Source organism: Corvus cornix, chromosome 1A, assembly GCF_000738735.6.
Source record: "Corvus cornix cornix isolate S_Up_H32 chromosome 1A, ASM73873v5, whole genome shotgun sequence".
NCBI classification, from domain to species: domain Eukaryota; kingdom Metazoa; phylum Chordata; class Aves; order Passeriformes; family Corvidae; genus Corvus; species Corvus cornix.
In genome coordinates this window covers 14,243,325-14,266,268 of record NC_047057.1, presented here as the reverse complement: position 1 = coordinate 14,266,268, position 22,944 = coordinate 14,243,325, and the positions used below count along the sequence as shown (strand labels likewise).

The window sequence follows — 22,944 nt, the reverse complement described above, 5'->3', positions numbered from 1 at the left end:
AGCTGTTCAAGCCTCTTTCCCTTGTTTGCTCCACAGGTTCTAGGGAAGGCAAAAAAAGATATACCTGTGTTAATGCCAGCTTGGGAGACTTACTTATTCCCTAGGGACCTCTTCCTTTTCCCACACAGCATGCCCACTGTCAGGAAAGTTTGGCAAGGATGAGGCTAGTGGCAAGCAAGAAGCCGGAGTCCAGCTGTGCTGTGATGATAGCTTTTGCAGGAGCAAACAAATGGCATCTATTTAAAAATTGTTACAGACCAAAGATTTTTTTTTCTCAGACTGCCTATTTGTTCCTAGTTCTGGTTTTGTTCTGTGTTTTCAGCAAGCATGTAATTACCATGAATTATATAGCAGAACAGGGTGTGTATAAGGCACACCTTGAACAAGCAGGTTCTCATTGGCTTGAGCAATGGCTTGAGAGGTGCTGTTTCCCAAGCACAGCTTCCAAACCCGCGGTCTGGGAGGCCTCTGCCGAAAAACTGTTTTGTTTTCACACTTTAAAAAGTGACATATCATACCTCCTGCAATGACAGGGCTCTCTGTAGCTCCTGGATTATCTAACCATAGCCACTCCTTATAGCAAACATGGAAACATTAAAGATCACATACTAAAATTATATTAATGCAGATACAGATACTTACTGTCAATCATTTTTAGCAGATGTCTGATGAATCCTTCTTTTCATGTTTGGGCAGGGTAAAGTAACCAACCATCTTGCAGAGTTTGAGCCATCCCCATATTTCAGTTTAGTCCTAAGATTATTTATAGAATCATAGAATCATTTGGTTTTGAGGGGACGTTATAGATCATCTAGTTCCAACCCTCCTGCCATGGACAGGGACACCTTCCACTAGATTAGGTTTCTCAGGGCCCCATCCAACCTGGCCTTGAACACTCCCAGGACACCAAGATGGGACTGACTGATCTATAGTTCCTGAGGTCTTCCTTTTTCCCGTTTTTAAAAAGGAGGGGTTTGTTTCCCCTATTTTAGTCACTGGTAACTTCACTGGACTGCCAAAACTTCTCAAATGGCTTACCCACTTCTTCCACCTCAGGACAAACAGATGGATCTCATCAGGTCCCAGGGACTTGGGCACCTTCAGGGTCCTTAGAGGGTCTGAAGCCTGATCTTCATTCTCCTAGTCCTGCTGACTTCCTCTTTGTTAGGATGCATCACTCCTCAGCTTGGAAGAAGTGATCCTTGAATATTAACCACCTTTCCTGGACACCTCTTCCCTCCAGGGCTACATCCCATGGCCCTCTATCAAGCAGATCCCTGAACAGGCCAAAATGTGCTCTGCTGATGCCCAGGGTACTGAGCTTGCTGTGCACCCTAATCACCACTCTGAGGTTAACAAATTCCACCACTTCATGGTTACTGCAGCCCAGGCTGCCGTGGAGCTTAACATTCCCCACCAGATCCTACTTGTTGGTGAGAATAAGGTCCAGCAGAGAACCTCTCCTTGTTGGCTCCTCTATGACTTGGAGGAGTTACCATCAATGCATTCCAGGAATCTCCTGGATTGCTTATGCTCTCTTCTGCTGTCCTTCCAACAGATATCGGGGGGGATGAAGTCCCCCATGAACACCAGCACTTCTGAATGTGAGAATGCCCCTAGAGGAGCTCATGTGCTCCCTGGCCTGGCAGCTGTAGCAGACCCCACTACAATGTCACCTCTCCCTGTCCTCCCTTTAATCCTGACCCACAGGCTCTCGGTTGGCTCCTCTTTCCCTCCAGACTTTGCTCCATGCACTCCAGCTGGTCACTGACATAGAGGGTAACACCCTCCCCTCATCTCTCCTGCCTGTCCTTCCTAAAGAGCTGCGTCCTTCCATTCCAACACTCCAGTCACAGGAGCCATCCCAGGACATAAATCACTGCCCTGCAGGCGTGCACACGTCCCTGATTCCTCTTGTTTACCCCCCGTGTGCCGTGTGTGCTTGCACAGGGGCAGTGAAGTCAGGTCCCCAATGCAACTCACTGGCTGGAGTGTCTGGGATTCCTTTGTGCTGCCCTTCAGGTCCTCTCCTGCTGACCTGTGATTTCACTCTAGTGTCTGGGCATCTCTTGCTGTCCCTAGCATCAAACTGGTAGGACTGGAAAGGACTGAGGTTTCCTTCCCCCAGCACCTTTACTTTAAAGCTCTCTTCACCAGCTGGACAAGCCCTTGACCAAAGATACTCTTCCCTTTCTCTGACAGATGGACCCCATCAGTAGTCCAGGTTTCTCAAAGTGGGACCCATGGTCCAAGCAGCCGACCCCTGGCTGCGGCCCCAGTCCTGCAACCATTTGTTGTGTCACCAGGTTCGAATGGCCCTTTCAAACCCCTTCTCTTTGACCAGGAGAACCGATGAAAAAATAACTCCTCCCCAGAGTCCCTCACTCTCCCACTGCTCTGTAGTCCTTCTTGATACTCTTGTTACAGCATTAACTTGATACCCCTGTTACTCGTTCTGTTACAGAAGCCTTTCATGAAGTCATCCTGAAGGCTTCAACATGCAAGGTGATTCTAAAAACTATCAAAAACTAAAGTGAAGAGCAAATAATTGTCAGACAAGCTCATGAATAGATGGAGATCACCTGCCTGAAAATCAGTGCTGCTCCAGTCAGAAGAAGAGGTAACTGATTATCATTATAGGCACAGAACAAATACACAGGGAATATTTGTTGATATTTGTTCTTCCTATTTACTTTTTTCAGCTTAGATCTGCTCAGTCAAATTCCTCAGTTAGGTTGATACAGCAGTAATTCAGATTTTTTTCTGGGAACTTGTTACAGGTACTGTTGGTGCTCCTCGCTGACAAAGCAAAGTGCAATAAACCCAACCTGCTGCCTAAGTGGTGGTTAGCTCTGGTGCTACATGGGGCAGGATACAAAGAAGCCCCCAGAGTATTACAGAGTATTTCAACACTAGTCCCTTTCACAGGGTTAAGGTTTTTAGACTGAAGACCCAAAACCAGTCTTTGTGCTCTGAATTACTCTATTTAGCTGGTAAAACAGTGACCACATTTTGCTGCTTGACAAACTGTGGGACAAAATTCCAGCTCATTTCTCTTTTTGCTCAAGCATGAAGTGCATGGTGTACGTGCAGGCCTAGAAGAGTGTTCCACTGATCTCTGACATCCCTGTCACAAGATACATTCAGACCAAAATGCCCAGTGATACTCAGAAGAGACCAAAGTTTTCCTGTGTCCTTGGTGAGGTGCTCCTTGGATGTACAGCTGATGAGTGGTGCTGGTGGCCTGTACTTTGCCATGTTAATTACCAATGATAATTACCAATAAATAAAACCTTCGCATACCAAAGTCCAAGCCACACTGTGAATAACTGGGGTTACAGCAAACTACCACTATGGGCAAATTTTTATCTAATTGTCCACTACGGGTACATGTTCATACAGCTTCCAAACTGTCTTTCAAATTAAGCTAAGCCACTCAGACATGTGGCAGCACATTCACCTGCAAACCCTCTCCAGACCCACAGAAAGTTTGGTCTGAATTTCAGTTACAACCAAAGGAACTGATGCAATGCTACTTTTAAGAGGCAATTCCTGCCTCCCTTTGGCTAAGCAGCGATGTGTGCAGCCACGTCATTAGAAAGACAGGACTTGTCATTAAAGACTTCATGCTCCCTTTTTCTCTAAGCCGTAAGTTAGGAGGCAGAAAGAATAATCAACAAGCTGTGCTTAAGGCCAGTAAGCCCAGAATCCTTCTACATAGTAATACAACTCAGTATTCATCACTATCTATATTGCCATTCAGTCTTTAGCATAACTGCATGCATTTCTCCAGAATGCTCAATAAAGCATTCTTAATTATACAGGCTTTCCTGTATATTTTCTAACTGAACTACTACTTACAGTATTTCTTTTTAACCTGTGGGTCGTGTTCTTTGAAATGAATCTGAACTTCAACCTGTTACTGTCATCAGCCACCTGCTGAGCTATCTTCTATTACCCAACAAGTTTTTGTGTTGAAAACACTCTGATTTATGTACTATAATACAACCCCCTTTTTAGTTACACATAAAATCTTGTGAAATCTTTTCTGGGAAGACTGAAATTTTCCTGGCTTGACCCAGTTTAAAAGTATATACATAAAATAAAAATAAAATAATCTTTGCTTGTTTTGTTATATGGCATAAAGACAAAGGGTTTTTAAAAACGTTGTAGTTGGGCTATATCTTGTCATGTTATCTCGTTGTTAAGTGTTTCAAAGATGTGATGTTTTCCGTAAAGGCCAAACTCCTGCACACTTATAGTTATGTAAGAATAAAATATTTCCAGATTAATAGGAAAGTATCCAGCACTCATATTCAGAAAGAAAATACAAAAATTCAGATTAGCCATATACTGAAGGCTCAAAAGTCAGAAATGTTAAGATAACAACAATCCAGTATTTGTTGTTTTCTAAAAATATCCCTATTTTTAAGAAAAACTGCTCAAGGTGTGGCATTAACAAACATGAAACCTTGCTCCATTTTTCTTCATGGTATCAGAAATGTTTGAACTCTGCATTGGAAACAGATTGTGCAAGCCATCCCCAGCATGTAGAACCTAGTTTTGAAGCATGAAGAAACAGGTTTTGAATCACCAGGGAAACGGTACTGAAATATCTCTAGGTAAGTACAGATGGGGAAACATTTCATCATGTTCCACAACTCACAGGTCCAGCTGTTTGTGGCACGTGCAGCAGCACTCATATGGAAACCTATTTTCCACGTTTATTTACACAATGCATGTGGCCTGCCATGACAGTCATATCAAGGCAGCATCTACTGGATGCAGAGGAAAAACTATGCAGAAAAGGCACAAGCACCATAAAATTTTGCCCACATATTTCCCAGGCTGCAGCAAGCAGCAGGTTAGAAACATTCCAATCTTGTCATCATGTTCAGGACACAAATGATAATCACCAGGAAACACACCTAAAGATATGCATGGGTGTAGGTCTGTCCTGGCAACATTGAGCGGTGCTGCATCTGCACGAAGCACATCAATAGCTCTCATAAATCTTGATTACAGTGGAAACAAAGAGTAACTTCACATCCACGTGGGCTGGTTGGCAATCCACCAACAGCTTTCATGCACTGCTTTGTGTCCCACCCACACAACAGTCACCAGTTCAGCTGTTCTCCTACTCTGGGGACAGAGTCCCCTCCTCTGGGCGATGAGGAGCTGGCTGCTGTGGGTACTCGTGTCAGCATATGCCACACACAAGCACTAGGCGGACCTTGCAGTCTGTCCCTGTGCCCCACACGCTCTTCATGTTTATCACTGGACCCAGCGGGTGGCCTGGGATGAGTATCTTCCAGCATGACAGGAGGATGCTGGAAGTGCTGCTGTTCAGACAGAGAAACCATAGCATGGCAGAAAGGCCATGGTCATGGCTGGATGTGACCAGACATTCCCAAAGGCATCCAGTGTCCCATAAGGACCAGGGGTTCAAAGAAGTTCTACAAATGGGTTAAAAAAGAAGCATTAAAATTTTCTTTGGCCCATACAATACTGGCTGAAGGGGTTGAAGGGAGCCTGGCTCTAATGATTTGCTGTGGGCAGGCTCTTCTGGAGTGGGAATGAGGGCCCTCTGCAGTGGAAAGAGTGGTTTTCCAGCTGCTCCACCTAACCCTGTCAGATGGTGAGGGATGGGTCCCTGGCTGGCAGTCCCACCTCCCTGCTCTGGCTGGGAAGTGGCTCCTTCATGTCATTCTTGGTTGACTTCATGGCAGCCCTTGCACAATCCCTGGAACTACTGCCAGGCATCTCTGTTATGTGAACACCCTCAGCTCTCATGTTCTCAGTTTGAAACAGACTTCAAAGATGTGCTGTTTCTAGTCTTCAAAAGAAAGTTCTACTGCCCCCAGAGGGGAAGCATTCCCTGGCTTCCCTCTTGCCCAGCTTTCCCTTTCCTCCACCGCACTGCTGGCTTTTTGCTCCACTGAAGTGCAGCTGCCCTTGCAGCCTTCGAGCCTTTAACCTCACCCAATCGGCATGAGATAGGAGTAATGTTTCCTCCTTCCCCTCTCACTTCTCCCAGGGCAGGGCCTTAGGCAGAGCAGCAGGGTGCATTGGAAGGTGTCTTTGCTCAGGAGCCCTGCAGAAGGACACCCTGAGATTGCTGCTGGCCTCGGCTCCGCTCCTTTACTGGGGCCAGAAGGACGTGGTGTTTGGGGAAGCCAGGCTGGCAGCTCTGCTTGCAATACAGAACAAATGCTTAAGCTGGAATAGATCAGAGGAACTAACCTGTTTTCTCAACAAAGCCAATTCTTACCCTTTTTATCACAAATCTCCTGAGAGCTGGGTTTCACCCTGCCCTGGGAATTCCAGTTCTGTGGGAGTAAGTAAAGGAGAAATATACACAGATTTTTTAAAATAAAATAAATGAAAAGGAACCTATTTCTAGTTTCACAGCCAGAGAATAAAGCCTGAAAATATGAACCACAGGCAAGGCCAAATGCAAAGCAGTGCCATGGGTGTGTGTACTGGGTAGATACTGCCTGTGCTGTGTGGCAGCTCCCTGTTCTGGGACCTTCACTAGCACCTCCTCTTGAGAAAGACATACCAGGGTGTAAACAGTTGTGCTCCAAACTCAGTGAATAAACAGAAGCACAAGAGGAAGAAACACAAAATTCCAAAATTTCCAATTTCCGCAATATATGACCTCCCCTTATTTCACCTATGAAACACAGTGTTGGGAGCATGTCCCTCTGTCTCTTATCTTTAAACTCTGGGTCTGTCAACAGACAGACAGCGTCAGTGATCCCTGCAGTGGAAACCTATCTGAAAGGGAGCTCTGACAGTCTCAGATCTGCTCTCCCTGGAAGCTCTTCTGGGCTCTCCTCTTCAAAGTGCAGGAGGAACACACCATCTGCCTGCTGGATCAGAGGAAGAGTGTATGAGATTTAATTAAGATGATTTTGCCCTCCAGACAGGCTGTTTAAAAATTAATTTTAGTTCTCCTACCCCTTCTCTTAAACTCGTAAGCTAGAGGGAGCAACGCACCCTGAAATATTGATTCTGCCTCTCAGATGGCAGTGACCTACATCCATGTGTGCTTAGCCCATGTCCTGATGCCCAGGACTGCTGCTGTCCCACCACTCCGGAGACTGGAGGAATCATCAAGGTGCTGGTTTGGATTAGAGGCAGTGTTTGACATTAATCCTTTAATTTCTTTCAAATGCACCATGATTCATTATCTCAGGCAGGATCCCATATCAGGTGCATTAGGAAAGCTTTGTGAGAGGCAAGCTGAGGTTTTTTGATCAAAGCCATGCCCTAGGCAACATGAGAGTTCTTCCCGGCCTACTACAGCTGGTTTCTGTAAAGGCAGACAGCACTGGTTTGAGTGCTGGAATTGACTGGAAGGAAAGTTAGATGTGTTTAATTTTTTTTCCCAATAATTTTTTTTCCCCTCAGCTTATCAGTCATGTCAGTCCTACTCAAAAAGGAATAACTAAAGGCCAAATTCAATTAATCTTTGATTTGCACCTGCAAAGCTTACATCATCCTCACTTCAGGCTTCCTAAGCCTGGCAGATGAGTATTCAGCTAGGGAAATGTCAGCCTGGAAGAGATAAAGTCATGAAACTCTTGGGAAATGCCATGGTTACGGAGCCCTGCCCACAGCAGTGGTGCTCCACTTAAGTAACTCAGGGTGCAAACAGTGGGGAAAAGAATTTGGGAAGGAATTTAGCGTTTGTGAATAATTTTGACTTCAAATCTCAGCCAATTAAATATGACACAGTGTATTGCATAGTCAGTACTCCCAAGAGCAACTAAGCACCTTAAAATTATATTCATATAAAACAGAACTCTTAAGTGCCTTCACAATGTTAGGGGCCATGAATACAGTCACTATTTTATGTGTTGTGCCTGAAAGTAATGGCAGTTTCTTAGCCCACTAATGGCAAAGGTATTTGCACATGTCATCATTGGAACTCACTATCAATAATCTTACACTAAATTACTGTGAAGGAAGCAAGCCTGGATTGGGAGCAAACCTTGGCAATGCTATGCTGATAGGAGTCTGCAAACTCAGCAGTAATGTGGGTTCTTTCAAGTTCCTCTCTAATAATCTAATCAGTGTCATTAAAGAAACCTTTTCAGAACAGCTGAGTGACTGCTGACTGGTGACTCTAAGCTTTATGGTTCAAACATTTGCTTTGTTTTGGCTCCAATGCTCAACAGGGTGTTCAACTCAGGATCACTTTTCTTTCCTGCCAGAAGTCCACTAGACTGGAGTTCTAGCAGCACTTTCCAAACAGCATTCCTGAGGCTTAGCATTACACGTGGAACAGGAAACCCGAGCCTCTAAGACTGCACAAAAGCTTGTGTATTTGTGCCTGAATCTGGTGCTCAGCCAGCTGCAGGACCATTTGATTGAGTTAAAAGAAGTAAGACATAGAAGATGAAGAGCCCTCCCATGTCTGGAGTATTCCTGAATGATCATTTCTGGTGAAACTCTCAGCCTGTAAGCTGTCCATGGCACACAGCAGAGCTCTTACCTGAGCCACTGTGGGTGAGGACTCATCTTCAAGGGCAACAAAGTGAATGGTTTCTGCTCATACACGCCTCATTCTTCAAGAGAGCGTGTAGCCATGCCTCTTCTGCCTCTACCCACAAGAAATCAAAAAAACCATTGAAAAGACTGTGGCAGTCAGATAGGATTAAAGCACAAACCCAGATAGATTATAGCCAGTCTAAGACCTGTTTGGGCAGGTGGGTGCAGACAGAAGAGGTCTTCTGGCCATGCTCTGGGCTGGCATGGCAGGAGCCTGCTCTGGTCTGGAGGCAGCCCAGCGCTGCATTTCTTGCAGCCCAGCATTGTGTTCTGCCTGTGGCACTGCAGGGCAGCTCCTGAGGGAAGAAGTGAGTGCCTTTCAGGGTGGGCAACGCTGACTAAAAGTGCTTTCATGGGTGCTGGGGCAGGGCAGCTCAGGTCTGTCTGTACTTGCTCCCAACAAACTCAGGAAAAGAGCTGGAGAGACTCGTCCTTCATGGCTCCAGGTTTTCAGTCCTCCAAGCTCACAGTAGCTCACAGTAGCTCTTCTGTGCAGCAGAGTTCAGCAGGGTGGCTGTGCTGTCCATGAAAGCACGGGGTGCTGCAGTCCTGTTGACTCCAGCAGAATGGGAGTTCCCACTTTCCTGCTGGCCAGGAGAGACTGGCTTGGCACCACTCAACCCAAGCCATAGATGCCATCAAACAACACCCTGTGCCAAGCAGCATTTTCTGCTGGAGTATCCCAGCACCCATTGGAAGTAAAACCTGTCCTGGCTTCATCAGAGTCTGAATTTGTCTACTTCCAGCTTCTGCATCCCATTTATGTCTCTTACGGCAGCATAGGGCTCTGAATTAGCAAAGTAAACACCCATCTCCAAGCACAGCTTTAAACAAACTGAACCAAACCGCTTTGAACATGGCCCTACACTCACAGCAGGCTAGGCAGGTATTTGGTGATACAGCCCTAAACTATGTCCTAGGTAAGAACATGTTTGGGCCCACCTGGTTTGTCTTTAAGGTGCCCCTGAGAACTCCGGACTCCCCTGGAAATTTGGACAGGAAAAATAGGAGTGAAAGTCAAGAGAGTGAGAACATTTTTTTAGGAAATAATCCTTTTTTGGAGGGGAAGGGATTGGGAAGGTTGGGGTTCATGCTGGTGCAATAAGCTCTGGTTTCCCACAGGGGCTCAGAGGGGCAGAGGAGCACCTTGATGGTGGCCCAGCCCTCACAAGATCAGACCGATAAAGGGAACATCTATCGGGCTCATTCTTTAGAAACAGACATTTTTTAATACCTTTAAAACTGATGTTGTCACTGGGGTTTTTTTCCTGGTTGTTAATTAAATCCTCTGCCAGACAGAAGCAGTTTTCAGACCACGACTTGAAAGAGAAATGGAACCTCCCTTCAGAAGTCCCTGGAAAGAAGTCCTTGCAAAGGAAGTGCATTCATTCTCCCAGGCCGGATTACCTTGCCTCCACTTTCATCTTGGCATGAAATACATTAATCACTCTTTTTTTCACCCATAATAATTTAAGCAGGAGTCTAATAAACAGAGTTCTCATCCTCTGATGCTCAGCAATGAGCCACATGGCACATACATAAGGGAACATCAGCGATTAGACAGGAGTTGAATTCTCTGTAACATGATTACTGTATAAAAATAGGCCAGCAAGAGACTGCAACAGCACCTCATTGTATGCTCATTTTGCACTAGCAAGGATATGGGGATTTTCAGAGTTTTGCTTCTGTGGCTGCCATTTCATACTGCTTATAAAGGGATTTTGGTTGAATAGCAGAGCTCAGACAAGGCATGTTGTTATTTAAGAACAGATTATATGTATGGGTCACCTAGAAACACTCCAAAGGACACTATAAAATGCAATTGTGTGCTTCTGATGAAAATTGTGGGCTAGGATTAAAAGAGTATTGTTTGTTTTTCACAAGTATGAGCTGTCTAAGTTTCAAATCAACCTGGTTTTGCAGGTTTAAAGTGATGCTGGGAAGTGTTTGCTCAGTGCTGGAATGTCCTGTTCCTGTGAGTGTACATCCAACAGACCCCAGCTTTACCAACACCAGTTGTTGCACCTTAGTACCTTGCATTAGTACCTTGCCAGCCGCTGCATTTTAGTCGTGCAGACATTACTCCTTAAGACTTTTCCTCAAAGTGTTTGTATCTATAAAAAAAGCAAATGTATTAGACAGCACCCACCACCCCATTCCCTCTTTTCCAGCACTTGCTATCAAAGGCACCACCCCGGATGTCTCAGCGCTGCACCCATCCCAGTGGGGACAGAAAGTGAGACAAAAGGGTGGGAAGGAAGACTTAGTGCAACCCATACAATAAAGATAGAGATCTCCGAACACACCAGCACAGCAAACACCCACTGACAGAGAAGTATCTCATAAACCTGATGTATTTTTAGCACACTGTGGCTATGATTGAGGAGAAGAACATTTTACCTGAGAACAAGAATATTGGAATTACTGAATGCAATATTTTTGGTTGCTTTAAATATTAAATAAATTTGGTTTGCTTCAGTATCGCATCATTTAAGGTAAGAATCATTTCTAATTCCCAAAGACCCAAGTCTTTATGAAAAGTATTATGAATTTGATCTCTTTGAAATGAAACTCTAAAACCCAACAAATATGAACTCTCTTTCAAAGGCATTTCAATCTAAATAACTTTAATTTTCAAATTTTTTTTCATGCTAGAGTTGATAAATAAATAAGTGGGTTTGGGTTTTTGTTTGTGTTATCCTAGAAATGCTGTATCTTTGTACATCTGATGAAAAGAGAAGAAAACTAATTACTATTGCACAGTTACTTTATTTCCAAGATTGGTTTCATTATTGTCTTTTTCTGACATCTGGCTCCTCGCATGGGCTCTCCTGTGCTGTTTTTTTCCAGACCTCATCCCAGCCTGGTGTCTCACTGGGAGCCCAGTCCCAGGACCCAGCTGGCTCCTTACTCCTGCATCAGCCACCATCACAATCTCTTTCTCCCTTTTTTAATTACCTGTTCAAAACCAGATTGTTCAGACACATCAGACTTGCATTGAGTCAGTGCAGTATTTTTGAAAAGTCAATGTTACCCTCTCAGAGATGGTATCACTTACATTAGGTTAAAGACACTAATTTAAAAAATACAAAGCAGGTGCAACAGAACGAACTATAATCAGAAATAAGCCATACAGAGACAACAGTAACATGTTCTTCCAGTTATTCCCCATCTAATAGAAAATTTCACCCATGGGAAGTCCTTGAACACCTTTGCTCAGAATACTTCCTGAGTCCTTTTAGCTCCTATGATGCAAGTCTTGCTGTTCCCTCTCTTCTGGGAATACCACACCCTTGGGCAGAGGGCTATGGCACTTCACATCAAACACACGGCACCAATCCTCCTCATCAGAAAGCAGGAATGCTCTACAAGGAGTGGACACCAAAGCATTTCTTGTCAAAAAAGGTGAAACTGAAGTGCAACCTCAGCTTTCAGCTCACCTTCCCCAGTACCATAAAGCCTGGTCTGATGCATGAACCCCAGCCTGGTCCTACAGCCCGCCCAGAGACCCCCAAAAATTAATTTCTCATTGCTCATGTCCTAGACTTCACGCTCTGCCAGTGCTCTCCCTCTGAGTGGGTGCAATGACTGGAAGGGAGGCACAGGGGACCGGGCTGCAGTCATCCATAAGAATCTAGTTCTCAAGTGACCACCATCTCCACTGGCTCCCCAACTGTATAATCCAAGTCCTGTGCCACACAGTACCTCACCATCCCCTGCCACACAGCTGGAAAGGGGCTGGACACAAGCCAGCTCTGTGTCAAGGCAGCTAAGGAGCCAACTATTGCCCTCATACTCCCTAAGAAAAAACTCACTCCTCTGCTAGGCCATCGTGAGCACTCGCTTGTTGGTATATGTGACATTGATGCTCTATGCACAACTGTATCTTACAAAAACCCTAACAACAACCTTTGGGAGTGATGCTGCTGAGGCACCTGATGTTGCACTGCTGGCACAGTCCTCTGGCTCACTGCTTGGTGTAGTTCCCTCGCAGACAGCCCCAGCAAGGGGTGGCAGCTCTTGTCACCTTTGTGTTGTCAATCAGGTACACACCAAGTGGGTGGCACGAGAGATGAGAAACCTCACAGCAGCCTTTGATGCCAGCCTGATCTAGGAATGAAATACTTGTTTTAACTTGAAAACACACAGCATCCACCCCAAGCTTTCCTGCTCCATCACAAAAATGAAGGTTGGGAAAGGACTCTCAGAGCACATGCAGGCAGGTCCTGACTGCTTTGTGAATGACTCATAAGGAACACTGTAAACTGAAAGTAAATGCAACATGTTTTATTTGAGGTTGGAATAAATTACAACTGTAAAGCATATTTTATTGCTTTATAAATTGTCTGCTCTTAAAAGGCATTAATGTCAAACATAAACAAAACAAAGACACATTTGATTAACAGTTCAGTTCTCCTAAGCTTCATGAACAGCTCAGTAGGGGGATTTCTTTATGATTGGCTCAGAAATTTGACTTTGACATGCATTATCACCATTCATAAGTTTGAGTGGACTGCAGATGTGTTCATTTGCTTTAAGATATAATTTTCCCTGAAATAACCCATTTAATACCCAGTCCTTCATTCCCTACTCAAATACAAATCCCACTGCTTTTGAAAAATTCCTTAAAAATATGTGGGGCTTTCTGTCCCAGCAGAAGGAGGACTTCCAAGTCCAAACCAGGAATGAGTCTGGCCCCCCAAACTAAATGAAAAACAAACTCTTCCCACATTAAAATACTGAAATCCCATGCACAAAAAATGTGTCCTTCCATTCTGAAGATTCTTGCAAAAACTCTTTGCATTATCTGAACAAACTGATGTGAAGAATTCATATTTTTGTCATACAGATACTACCTGCCTGAGGCAAGTATGAATTTTGCTCATCACCTGTACTCCTCTAGGTGCAAACAGACCCAGGCAATCCAGTCTGCCCTGAGCCCTGAGGGATGAGAGGGTGCTCACAGGGCTGGGTGTGCTCAGCACAGGGCAGTACCCAGCCCTGAATGCACAGACACCATGACAGGGTCTGGTTAGGTCCAGATAGGTATGACAGGCAGAAAGGAGGCCAAAAAGTCACTTCCTCAGCCTCCTGGGGAGGCACAGCTCCTGAACACCAAAAAGGGAATGAATATTCATAAGCAGCTCTCACTGCCCTACAAAAAGCTTCCACCAAGGTATCCTGTTCCACTTTGACCCTCTTGCACTGCCAGGGCCATGTGCTCCCCATGCCCTGGCTCCAGAACAGTGTCTCCTTGAGCTATTCCTGAGCAGGCAGCACACACCTCTGCTAGGCTGGGCCCAAAGCAGCACAAAATGACCTGGACTATGCCCTGTAAAACTCTCCAGAAACAGAAACAGAGACTGCAGGTTCAATTAGCCCTTGGAACAACAGAGAAAATCTGCAGAAAATATCTCCAGGGCTGTTTCTCTTCCTGCCACAAAACTAACTTGAAAAATAATGAGCCACTAGTACAGAAATTCCTTCTAAAACCAGCTCAGTATCATGCAGAAAGTTCCTGTTTTGAGAAGTGTTTCTTCTCATTGCAGCCTCTAACGTTCTTGCCATGCCTACAGGAACATGAATAGCTGAGTGAGATGCTAGGGTATTTTACAGTATACAGCTGAATAGGAATGGTTGTCTATTACTGGATCCAAGAAATGTATGTTAAACTTCAAAGAAAATACTATTAGATTGATCCTGATGTGATTTCAGTTTTCATCAAAATTTCATCAGTAACATATATTTTTGTATGTTTTATGCATAATTTCATTTAAAAAAACAGTGAACAAACTTTCTTCTACTAAACATGATTTATTCAGAAGAGATTTGTTTTGTGCCATGAGGGATAAGGACAGGGGCAGAGCTCTGGTGGGATATCTGGAGCTGTGCCAAACTGGGCCAATTCTTCACAACTTTTCAGTATCCCACTCATTCAGGGAGTGGACAACCTGGTTTAGTTCCCAGCCACATGTTAAAGTGCTTAATGGAGGGGTGGGGAACAGCAATGCCCCTTCCTCCACCTCAGGTCCTGGCTTGGGAAAGGCTTGTGGGAAGGTGGCTTTGTGGCTGCCTTGAGCTAGCAGGATGCACTGCAGCTGGGACAAGGGCATGTGCATGGTGTGCCTTGATTCACCACATCTTAGAGAAACATCACTCAGAAACCTGCAAGCTTTTACACCCATCAGTCATCTTGGTTATGCTCACTGAGAACAGATTCTTGGCTGGTTTCTTTTTTTCCTTAGCAGTTCTGAATTGTGCTTTGAAGATGAGAAGGGGGAAAGCTCGCCTTCAGGGAGAGGGACGAGCAGAGACATTTGCAAATTAAAATGCATGCACATGTCAGCCACCCCAGCAGTGGCCTCCAGTCTGCGCTTTACAACACAACATCTTATTATCTCGAACCTTCAGTTTTCAGCCCTTTCAAAGGTTCCTAGGAGCATTCCTTTCTATATCAGTGAGATGTCTCAGGGGGCTCTACAGACAAAACTAAAGAAAGGAACAAACTGTTGTCACCAGGGTAAGTTACAGGGTTACATTCAAGCCACAGACTGTGGAGGGAGCAGACTTACTCCATTTACTGGTGCAAATGCCATACCAAGCAGCAAGCTGGGCACACTGAGAAGTAATATGGGCTAATTGTTAGTGCACTTGACTGGGATTTGGCAGATAGAGTTAATTCGCCTTCCTCTTGTTCTTGAAGTAATCAGAAAAAGGTAAGAGTTTATATTAACTTCAGGGTGCTCAAACATTTCCAGCTCAGCAAATACCCCTAAAATATTTCTCCTCTCCAAACAGCTCTTAGTAGCTTATGCACTACCTCTCTCAGACTAAGAACAGACAAATCTTCTAAGGAATCACTCTTCTGGGGAAAAAAAAAAAAACCAACAAACTTCAGGATTGCTACATCCAGGCTAAGGCTCATTTACCCATCTGCAAAGCCTCTCACCCCTCCTGATCTTCACTCCTGAGCTGCTTATTTGCTGTGCACTTACAGCCATAGAGAACAGGAGCTCTTAAATACATTCACATTTTTATTTCTAATTCTCCAGCTTTTTCATCCAGCAAAGCACTCAGGCCAACACTGTCTCAGGCAGCTCTGTTAAAGCACCTTCTGACTGATTGGGGACCACATTCCTACTGAACTGAACAGCTGATGGGACAATCAGTGAGTGCATCTGAAAGCAAGGCTGTTAACCAGTGCATTTGCTCATGGGGAGGGCAGTGTTCAGCCACTGCACCAAAATATGGCAGGCATATTAATTAGTGGTTACCAAATGCTCTAACTTTTCACAGACTTTTGTAAGTGCTGAGCATTTCAACTGGCAGGACAGCCATGCCTGAGTATTCAGTGTATTGTTAGAAACTGACATTTCCTTCTCCTACAGTCCTTCCCATCACAAAGTGTCTCATGGAACAAACAAATGTCTATATTGTGATTATGCCAATGGAGAAACTGGGTCAGACATGGATGCCAGCTGGATCAGACCCATAGAGCAGATGAATGATTTAGTCAAGTGAAAACTAAGTCACTTGATGCCAGGCCCAGTGCTCCATCCACACCACCAGAGGTTACCGAATAAGGGACATAAATAATCCCCCGAAGGAACTGATGTATCATGAAGGGCAAAGAGCCTCTGAAGCCACATGTAATGGCATAAAGCACAAGTATATTACATGTTTAGCTCTGTTCCTGCTTCTCTGTCATGAGGGCAGTGGGTTGCTCAGACAGTTGTCTTGTGGTCAGCCTATTTCGTTATTTCCTGTGGAAATGCAGGTAAAGGCGTGTATACTGTTCAGTAGTAGAACAGAAGTCTTGCTTTACATGGGCTGAGAGAATGTTTCTTATACCCAAATGAGGTTTTTGCACACATCTGCATACTCACCCAGATACTGTCCCTGCCGTGCTCCATGCCTGAGTGTCATGCCCGGTTGCTCTGCGTAGCAGGCATGTCATACGCACACAGTGACCTGGTACAAGAGCACATTCTGCAGGCCAAGTCTCAGGCAAAAATTCACCTACAAAACCTAAGTGTGTTGGTCATTTCTTGCAGTGAATTGGGCTTTCACTAGGAATTAACATAAGATGTAATGACTAATCTTATACTCTGTGCACTTGCTTATTTTCTTTTCACAGTTCAACCACCTTCCTCCTTAATACTAAAACACTAAACTCTTACATAGCATTCAGAGCATTATTTTCTGCTGGCTGTGTTTTGCTATGCTCTAAGCCTCTGTCACAATGCATGCAAAGGATAATGGCTGAATTTGTAATGCTTTTAACTAAAAAAATACTTTTAAAAACATAAACCATAAATTATTTATTCCTCTTTGTCCATTGTTTTAAGCACTGAATCTTCTCCCAGGATTTTACACAGTTCATTCAGTCTCTGCTGCATTTTAGGAATTCCTGCAAGCTGGGATTCCAGTCTCTGTTTTTCCTCACTCAGTGATAAACGGATAGCGGTGTCCAACTGCTCAAAACGCCAGCCGCCTTGTCCATCAAACTGCAGCAAGTGAGTGTGGTACTTCCTGCAGTAGAAATTAAAGCATTAGTAATGGCTCAGGGGATAAATGGTTCATTTTTGCATGCAAATTTGGATGGATGTGTCTCTTTTCAAAGGTGCCTTTCAGGAATTTGAGAGTTGTCCAGTTCTGGATCACTGGGTAAGAATTTTTTTTCAATGACTCATCATCCCAGGACACTCTTTCCTAAGGGATTTGGGTATTTCAAAGCCTGTCACCAGGACTGCCCCAGGCTAGTAGTGAAATTCAGCAGGTGCCAGCTGGAAGCAACAGCAGTGGTGTGGGCTCCCAGCCGGGCAGTCATCGCCTCAGCAGCCCACATGGCCGGGCTCAGAGCCCCTCACCTGCAGGGATACTGGCAGGAGTGGACAGCAGGGCCATGGAAAGTCCACTCATCACCTGCTGTCCCTGGCCAAGGTGGTGGCCTCCCTCTTACTGCCTCCCTCTTAGAAACATTGTGGCTACAGTTGCCTTCTCTACAACTCCATCAGATGCCTTTTTCCCCGGGGAGCTAGAACAGCAGCATCAGACAAGGTTAATTTCTCCCTCGGGAGTTCTAGTACCAGTTTATTTTATTTACATCCCTTTCTGATAGATGTTTTACCTCCTTAACAGCAAATACCGTGAGGCAGGCATGATGCACCTGATTCTATTGATAAAACTCAAGTTTGTTCAAATTACACCTCAGTTTGTTCCCCTGCATCTTACAAGGTTGACTTCATTCAAGGTAACTTTATTCCTAAAACATGGTTCAGTTTGCAAGGGGCCAAAAGAAAAAAGTCTGTGTAGGAGTCACAGATCTTTCAGTGAGTATCAGGGTGTGTGCACTGAAAATATTCAAAGGTGTACATGTGGAGTTTGTCAAGACCTGACAGAACATTTTTCAGGAGGTGCCAGAGGAGAGCAGAGAGTTCCCTCAGAGCTGCTGGTATGACTGTGTCATTTATCACTATAAATTATAGAAGGTAAAATGCATCACAAAACACTCATTATAAATCCCATCCAGGGAATGTGGCAGTTTTAATAAACTCAATGACTTATGACATGGGACTGGAAAGAGACTCATCTCCAGACTTACATTCACCACTTCTTGCATATTATCCTTTGTGATACCAAATGCTTAACCCATCCTTCTGTTTTTTGCCCACCACACCCCCAAAATATCAAGAAGCTAAATGCTGCAGGTAGAGGACACAACTGAAGTTAAACAAACATACATAGTATTCCCATGGAAGAACAAAGTACAGTTTAACCACTTGCCATGTTTCCCATCTTCTGCCTGCACTGGTAAACTTCCCCAAGACACACCACGTATCTTGTCACCTTTAGAGAATAACCTGGTGATACCTGTTGTGGCTGTGGCATAATTAATTACCTCTTAGACATCTGCATATTAATAACTGAAACATGTTAAAAAAATAAGAGGGATGAATAAATACCTTTCAAAGAACGAAAAAAATCCATGCTAAATTAATTTACATCACTATTGTTGTAGACAATTTATCTTAGAAACTGCAGTAGATACTGACTAAGCAACAGCCCCAGTACAAAGGATAAAGGCCAATCCACTGCTTTTCAGAGAGCTAAAAGCAAGGACCATATAAAGCCCTGAATATACTTACCAAAGAGAAGGTCTGTGTGTTATGGAAAGCAGGGATATCCCAGCAGCTTTTGCAGCTTGGAATATCTTTCCTTCGACATCAATGCTTACAGCACTTGTACATTCATCCAGCAATGCATATTTTGGCCTTTCAAAAGCAGATAAATACATCACTCGTCTAGGTTTTGGACATTATTCCCATGTACAAGGTTTAATTGAAAGAACAACAGGAAGTAGAGAGCTATTTTTGCCAGACAGCTGTCTCTTATTTACAGCTGGAAGCTGGCTAGCAACAACATAAAGTTTCCATGCATTATTCAGGTGCAAAGACAACTTCCAGGAAACATGGGGTTTATTTCCTGGCCCATTTGAGTACACAGTGATCTAACTTCTATGTCCTTCTATGTCCTGACCTAATATTATTTTGTGCTCTCATCAAGTTATGCAGTCACTAAAGCTGACTTGAAGCTTCCTATCCACTCCTATATAAGGACCGGGCTGCCTTTGTGTGCTTGCAGTCTCCAAAATGAAAAGGCTAAGGAGCTTGGCTTTCAAACTCCAAGAGCTTCTTGCAACAGTCCATCAGACTTTGGCAACATTTGTAGGAGGAAAGATGTTTGTGCCTGAGATGTTAAAGAAAGAAATATCTAAAAAAGATAATGCTATGTTGCCAAAAGCAAAGAAGCATTACCCAAACTAAAGGGAGCGAGCCTGTGTGAATAAGGAAGATTTATGCAGGTCCTATGCTAGACAGTGTTGCATATTGCATGCAGATTATAGTCTACTACTGCTCAAACTGTATCAGAAAACCTGCAAAATTCTTTCTCATTTTCAAATGCTACTTAAGGAACGAATCATAACACACTTACTTGTGGTAAAACATCCGGGCCATGCCCATCCTTTGTTTTTCTCCTCCCGATAAGACATCTTTCCAATCCATGATGGCATCCCAGCCTTTTTAAAAAAATGCAAACAAAATGAGTCAGGACAATATAAGTTTATGAAGGAAATGCAGCTTCACTTGCAACATCTCTGCAATCTGTAACCAAAATCATAAAGATCATTTCCACTGCAGAAGAGACAGCTCAGGCTTCTGAACTACATCTTCTGAAATATCTCAACACTTATCCACTGGCAATCAATTGGAAAAATGTCCGTTATATCATGACAATTTTGAAAGTGGAATTTAGACTTCATGGTCATATAGGTATTGTAAAAAAAATTGACTTACCATCTCTTTGAAAAAACCTCTTTGACCTGTATATAACTAGCAATTTTATTTTGTCATATTTGTTTCATGGAACAATTATCTATTTTTTCTTGAAAGGCAAGAGTGGAAATTTAAAAGCAAATTAAAATAAATAAAGTATAAAAAATAAAGAGCATGTCAGACTGCACTCACTACTGTAGGCAAAGAAAACTGTCATCAAACCCAACAGAAACACAACTACAGACACAGGGATGTATCTGTGTGCACAGACAGGCAGCAAAACTGAAATCAGACAGAAGAATATTCTCTAAAAATTTCCTACTACCTTGTATTTAAAAATAATCCACAACTGTTATAACATGGGGTATCCTCATTTAATATTCTGCATGGCAGAAAACTGATTTATTTCTTTATCACTTTCAGGTACATGCAACAGGAGCATGAGGCCTTTTATCTGTGAGCTTACAGCAGACTGGTGCTCTGTGAGTACTCAGGCATGATTCATTCCTACTACTGAAAAACTTAAAGTAACAAATTACCTTACCGAAAGTAAGTTTTCAGTCAAACAACCCATATGGATAGAGTAGCAAAATAGACAAGTTTTCAAAAAAAAGAGTGTGGAAGTAGCAAAATGTCTGATAGGACATTTTTCTCAACAGATCTTCTATTCATGAGACAAGCAGCTGAAGCAGGACAGAGGAAGAGAACATTTTTTCAGATCAGCCCCAGAAATACTCTAAAAAGTTAATAACAAAACCAAAACCCCCTTTTCTGCCACTGCCAAAATTAAAATAAATATTGGCCAGAAAAGACCATAAATAAGATAAAGCAAGGAGGGTGGGCTGTGTTATTTCTGATACCTACACAAATGTGAGACAATGGGGTGCAGGAGGCTGGGTACTGCTCTAACCTGTGCTTGGTGCTATACCAGGGCTTGGCAGGACTGAACAAAACATCAGTGAAACATCTGATGAGGGGCTGTGTGACCAAAAACAGGAATTGATAATGACAGAGACTAAATTTCAAGAATTTGCTCTACATAAAGTTAGAAAATACAATTTAATGATTTTTTAAAAATAAATATTAATAAAGTTAGATTTAAAAACCAGGCATATGCGAGAAAGACATCACTTTTAGTGATCCGATAGTTCTCCCCTATTTTCCTTCCATTCTTGTTTAAGGATGCCAGTGGGTGCCCTCCCAGGAGCACATACAGTGCTTTCTATCAGCAGGCTCTCAGCAAAGATGGAGCTGTGTAGTGATTAACTGAATCACCATTTGGATAAACTCTGGTAAAGGGAACAGATACACACAGAGATACACACAGGCTGCTTTTGCTGAGCAGTCCCAGTGCTGGGACCTCACAGAGAGCTGGAGTGCTGTTCCACCAACAACCCGAGCTTCTAAAAAGCACTGTAAAACACCTGGAAAGCTCCCTTTTGGCAAAGGGTTCTAGCAAGGGATGGGAACAGCTCTTCACAAAAGCCATAGAAACAACTATGCTTCTGAAGACAACATACAAGCTGCTGCTTATGTTCTGTTATTTTCAAGCTGAGAATACAGATGAGCTCCAGGACCTGGATCTGAGCTAGGGTGTGGGTGGGTGTGCATGTGTGCACATGTACCCGGAGAAGCAGTGCCTGCATTCATACAGTTTCTTCCTGATCAGCTGGTTTACAAAGGCTTATTAAAAGACAAAAAGGGAATGTAGTTCAAGAAGAAGCATCCTCTTGTCAGCAAAATAATTCTATTATTTTCTCTAAAGGGCTAAGATTTAACCTCTGTTTACCAGGATACAATGGTCATCTCTGTGGTTGCTTCAACTTACATTCTAACTGAACATGACGTGCATCTTGTCTCTTCCTGCCTAGCACTCTCCCTGAACTCTCCTATTTTCCACTTGGAATGCCTCAAACAACAGATAAGGAAGGATGCAATTTTATATTGCCCCTTTAAAAAATTCTTTTCTAATGTCTAAATAATTTTGTCCAAACACTTAGGCATTGTAACTCACACTAAACTGACTCCCCCTGTCTGTGAACAATAGTGCACCTACTTGTCTCCTGTTTCTTCCTGCTGACATGGCACAGGTCAGTGAAGGTACTTAGTATTCTGGAAATATCAGCCAAGTCAGTGGCTTAGGTCACCCATAACTACATTCACTTCACAAATGAAGAAATGAAATGGCTCACCCATGAATGCAGCACAAATCTCTCAGTAGGTGCAAACATAATCCTGGCTTTCAGAGTCCAAATTCCTTGCCCACCTTCTTGTTACGGCTTTTGCAGCCAGTAAGACAAAGAGCATGTTTAATGTGCTGGGGCACAGTAACAGCAGCAGAAATACATACGGCTGCCGGCAAAAACTAGTGATGGCCTCAGGATAGCAGCATTGCATTTTCTTGCTTGGCTTCTTTCATAATTCCTTTAATCTCAGTTTTCTGAAGGAAAATGCAAGCTGTATTTGGCAACAAAAAATGGGTTACTCCTGGGATCTGTAGCCCTCCGTATCCTTCATTCTTGTGAATTGTTGCATTTTCATGCAAGACTGAGCATTCAGCTGCCATGAAAAGATTAAAAAGTTCCTTTTTCAGATCTGCATTCCAATGCACATTATCAGACATGGACTGAAGGACAGAAGAAAGGCTAACACAGCAGACCACAGCCAGAGAGTCCACCCCTGCCAAGCTTTCAGGCATGGAAGCCTCTTTCACAGCATATGCAAAGAGAGCCCGGTGCTTTGCAGGATGAATATGCAAAGACAACCCGGAGCTGAGCAAGGAACAAAGAGACCATCAATTGCATGAGCCCCAGCTCAGCATGACACTGCAGGGATTTGTGTCTCTGGATTTCAGAGGCACTGGAAAAGCTGGCAGAGCTCTCCAGAGTTCCTGATGGTACCAGTAACAAAAGCAAATCCAGGGCTAAAGCGATCAGATGAAAATCTCAGAGAGAGGAAATGGGCTTGTCCATCTGTTTATATGTGGCCTAGCACAGATTCACAGAGCAAGACCCAAAGATATGACAAATGCACAAAATAATGAGGAATA

General features: G+C 43.6%; 1 protein-coding gene across 1 annotated transcript in view; it reads right to left on the bottom strand.

Moving 5' to 3' along the window:
- Window positions 1–12,825: 12,825 nt before the first annotated feature.
- ABCD2 (ATP binding cassette subfamily D member 2) overlaps window positions 12,826–22,944 on the bottom strand; it is a 43,946-nt gene continuing 33,827 nt past the window's right edge. Inside the window, exons 8-10 of the mRNA XM_010395702.2 lie at window positions 19,555–19,639; window positions 18,708–18,833; window positions 12,826–17,091 (exon numbers count right to left, since the gene is read on the bottom strand). Of these exons, the coding sequence (XP_010394004.2) occupies window positions 16,881–17,091; window positions 18,708–18,833; window positions 19,555–19,639 (422 nt within the window). The 3' untranslated portion in view covers window positions 12,826–16,880. The remainder of the gene's footprint in view (window positions 17,092–18,707; window positions 18,834–19,554; window positions 19,640–22,944) is intronic.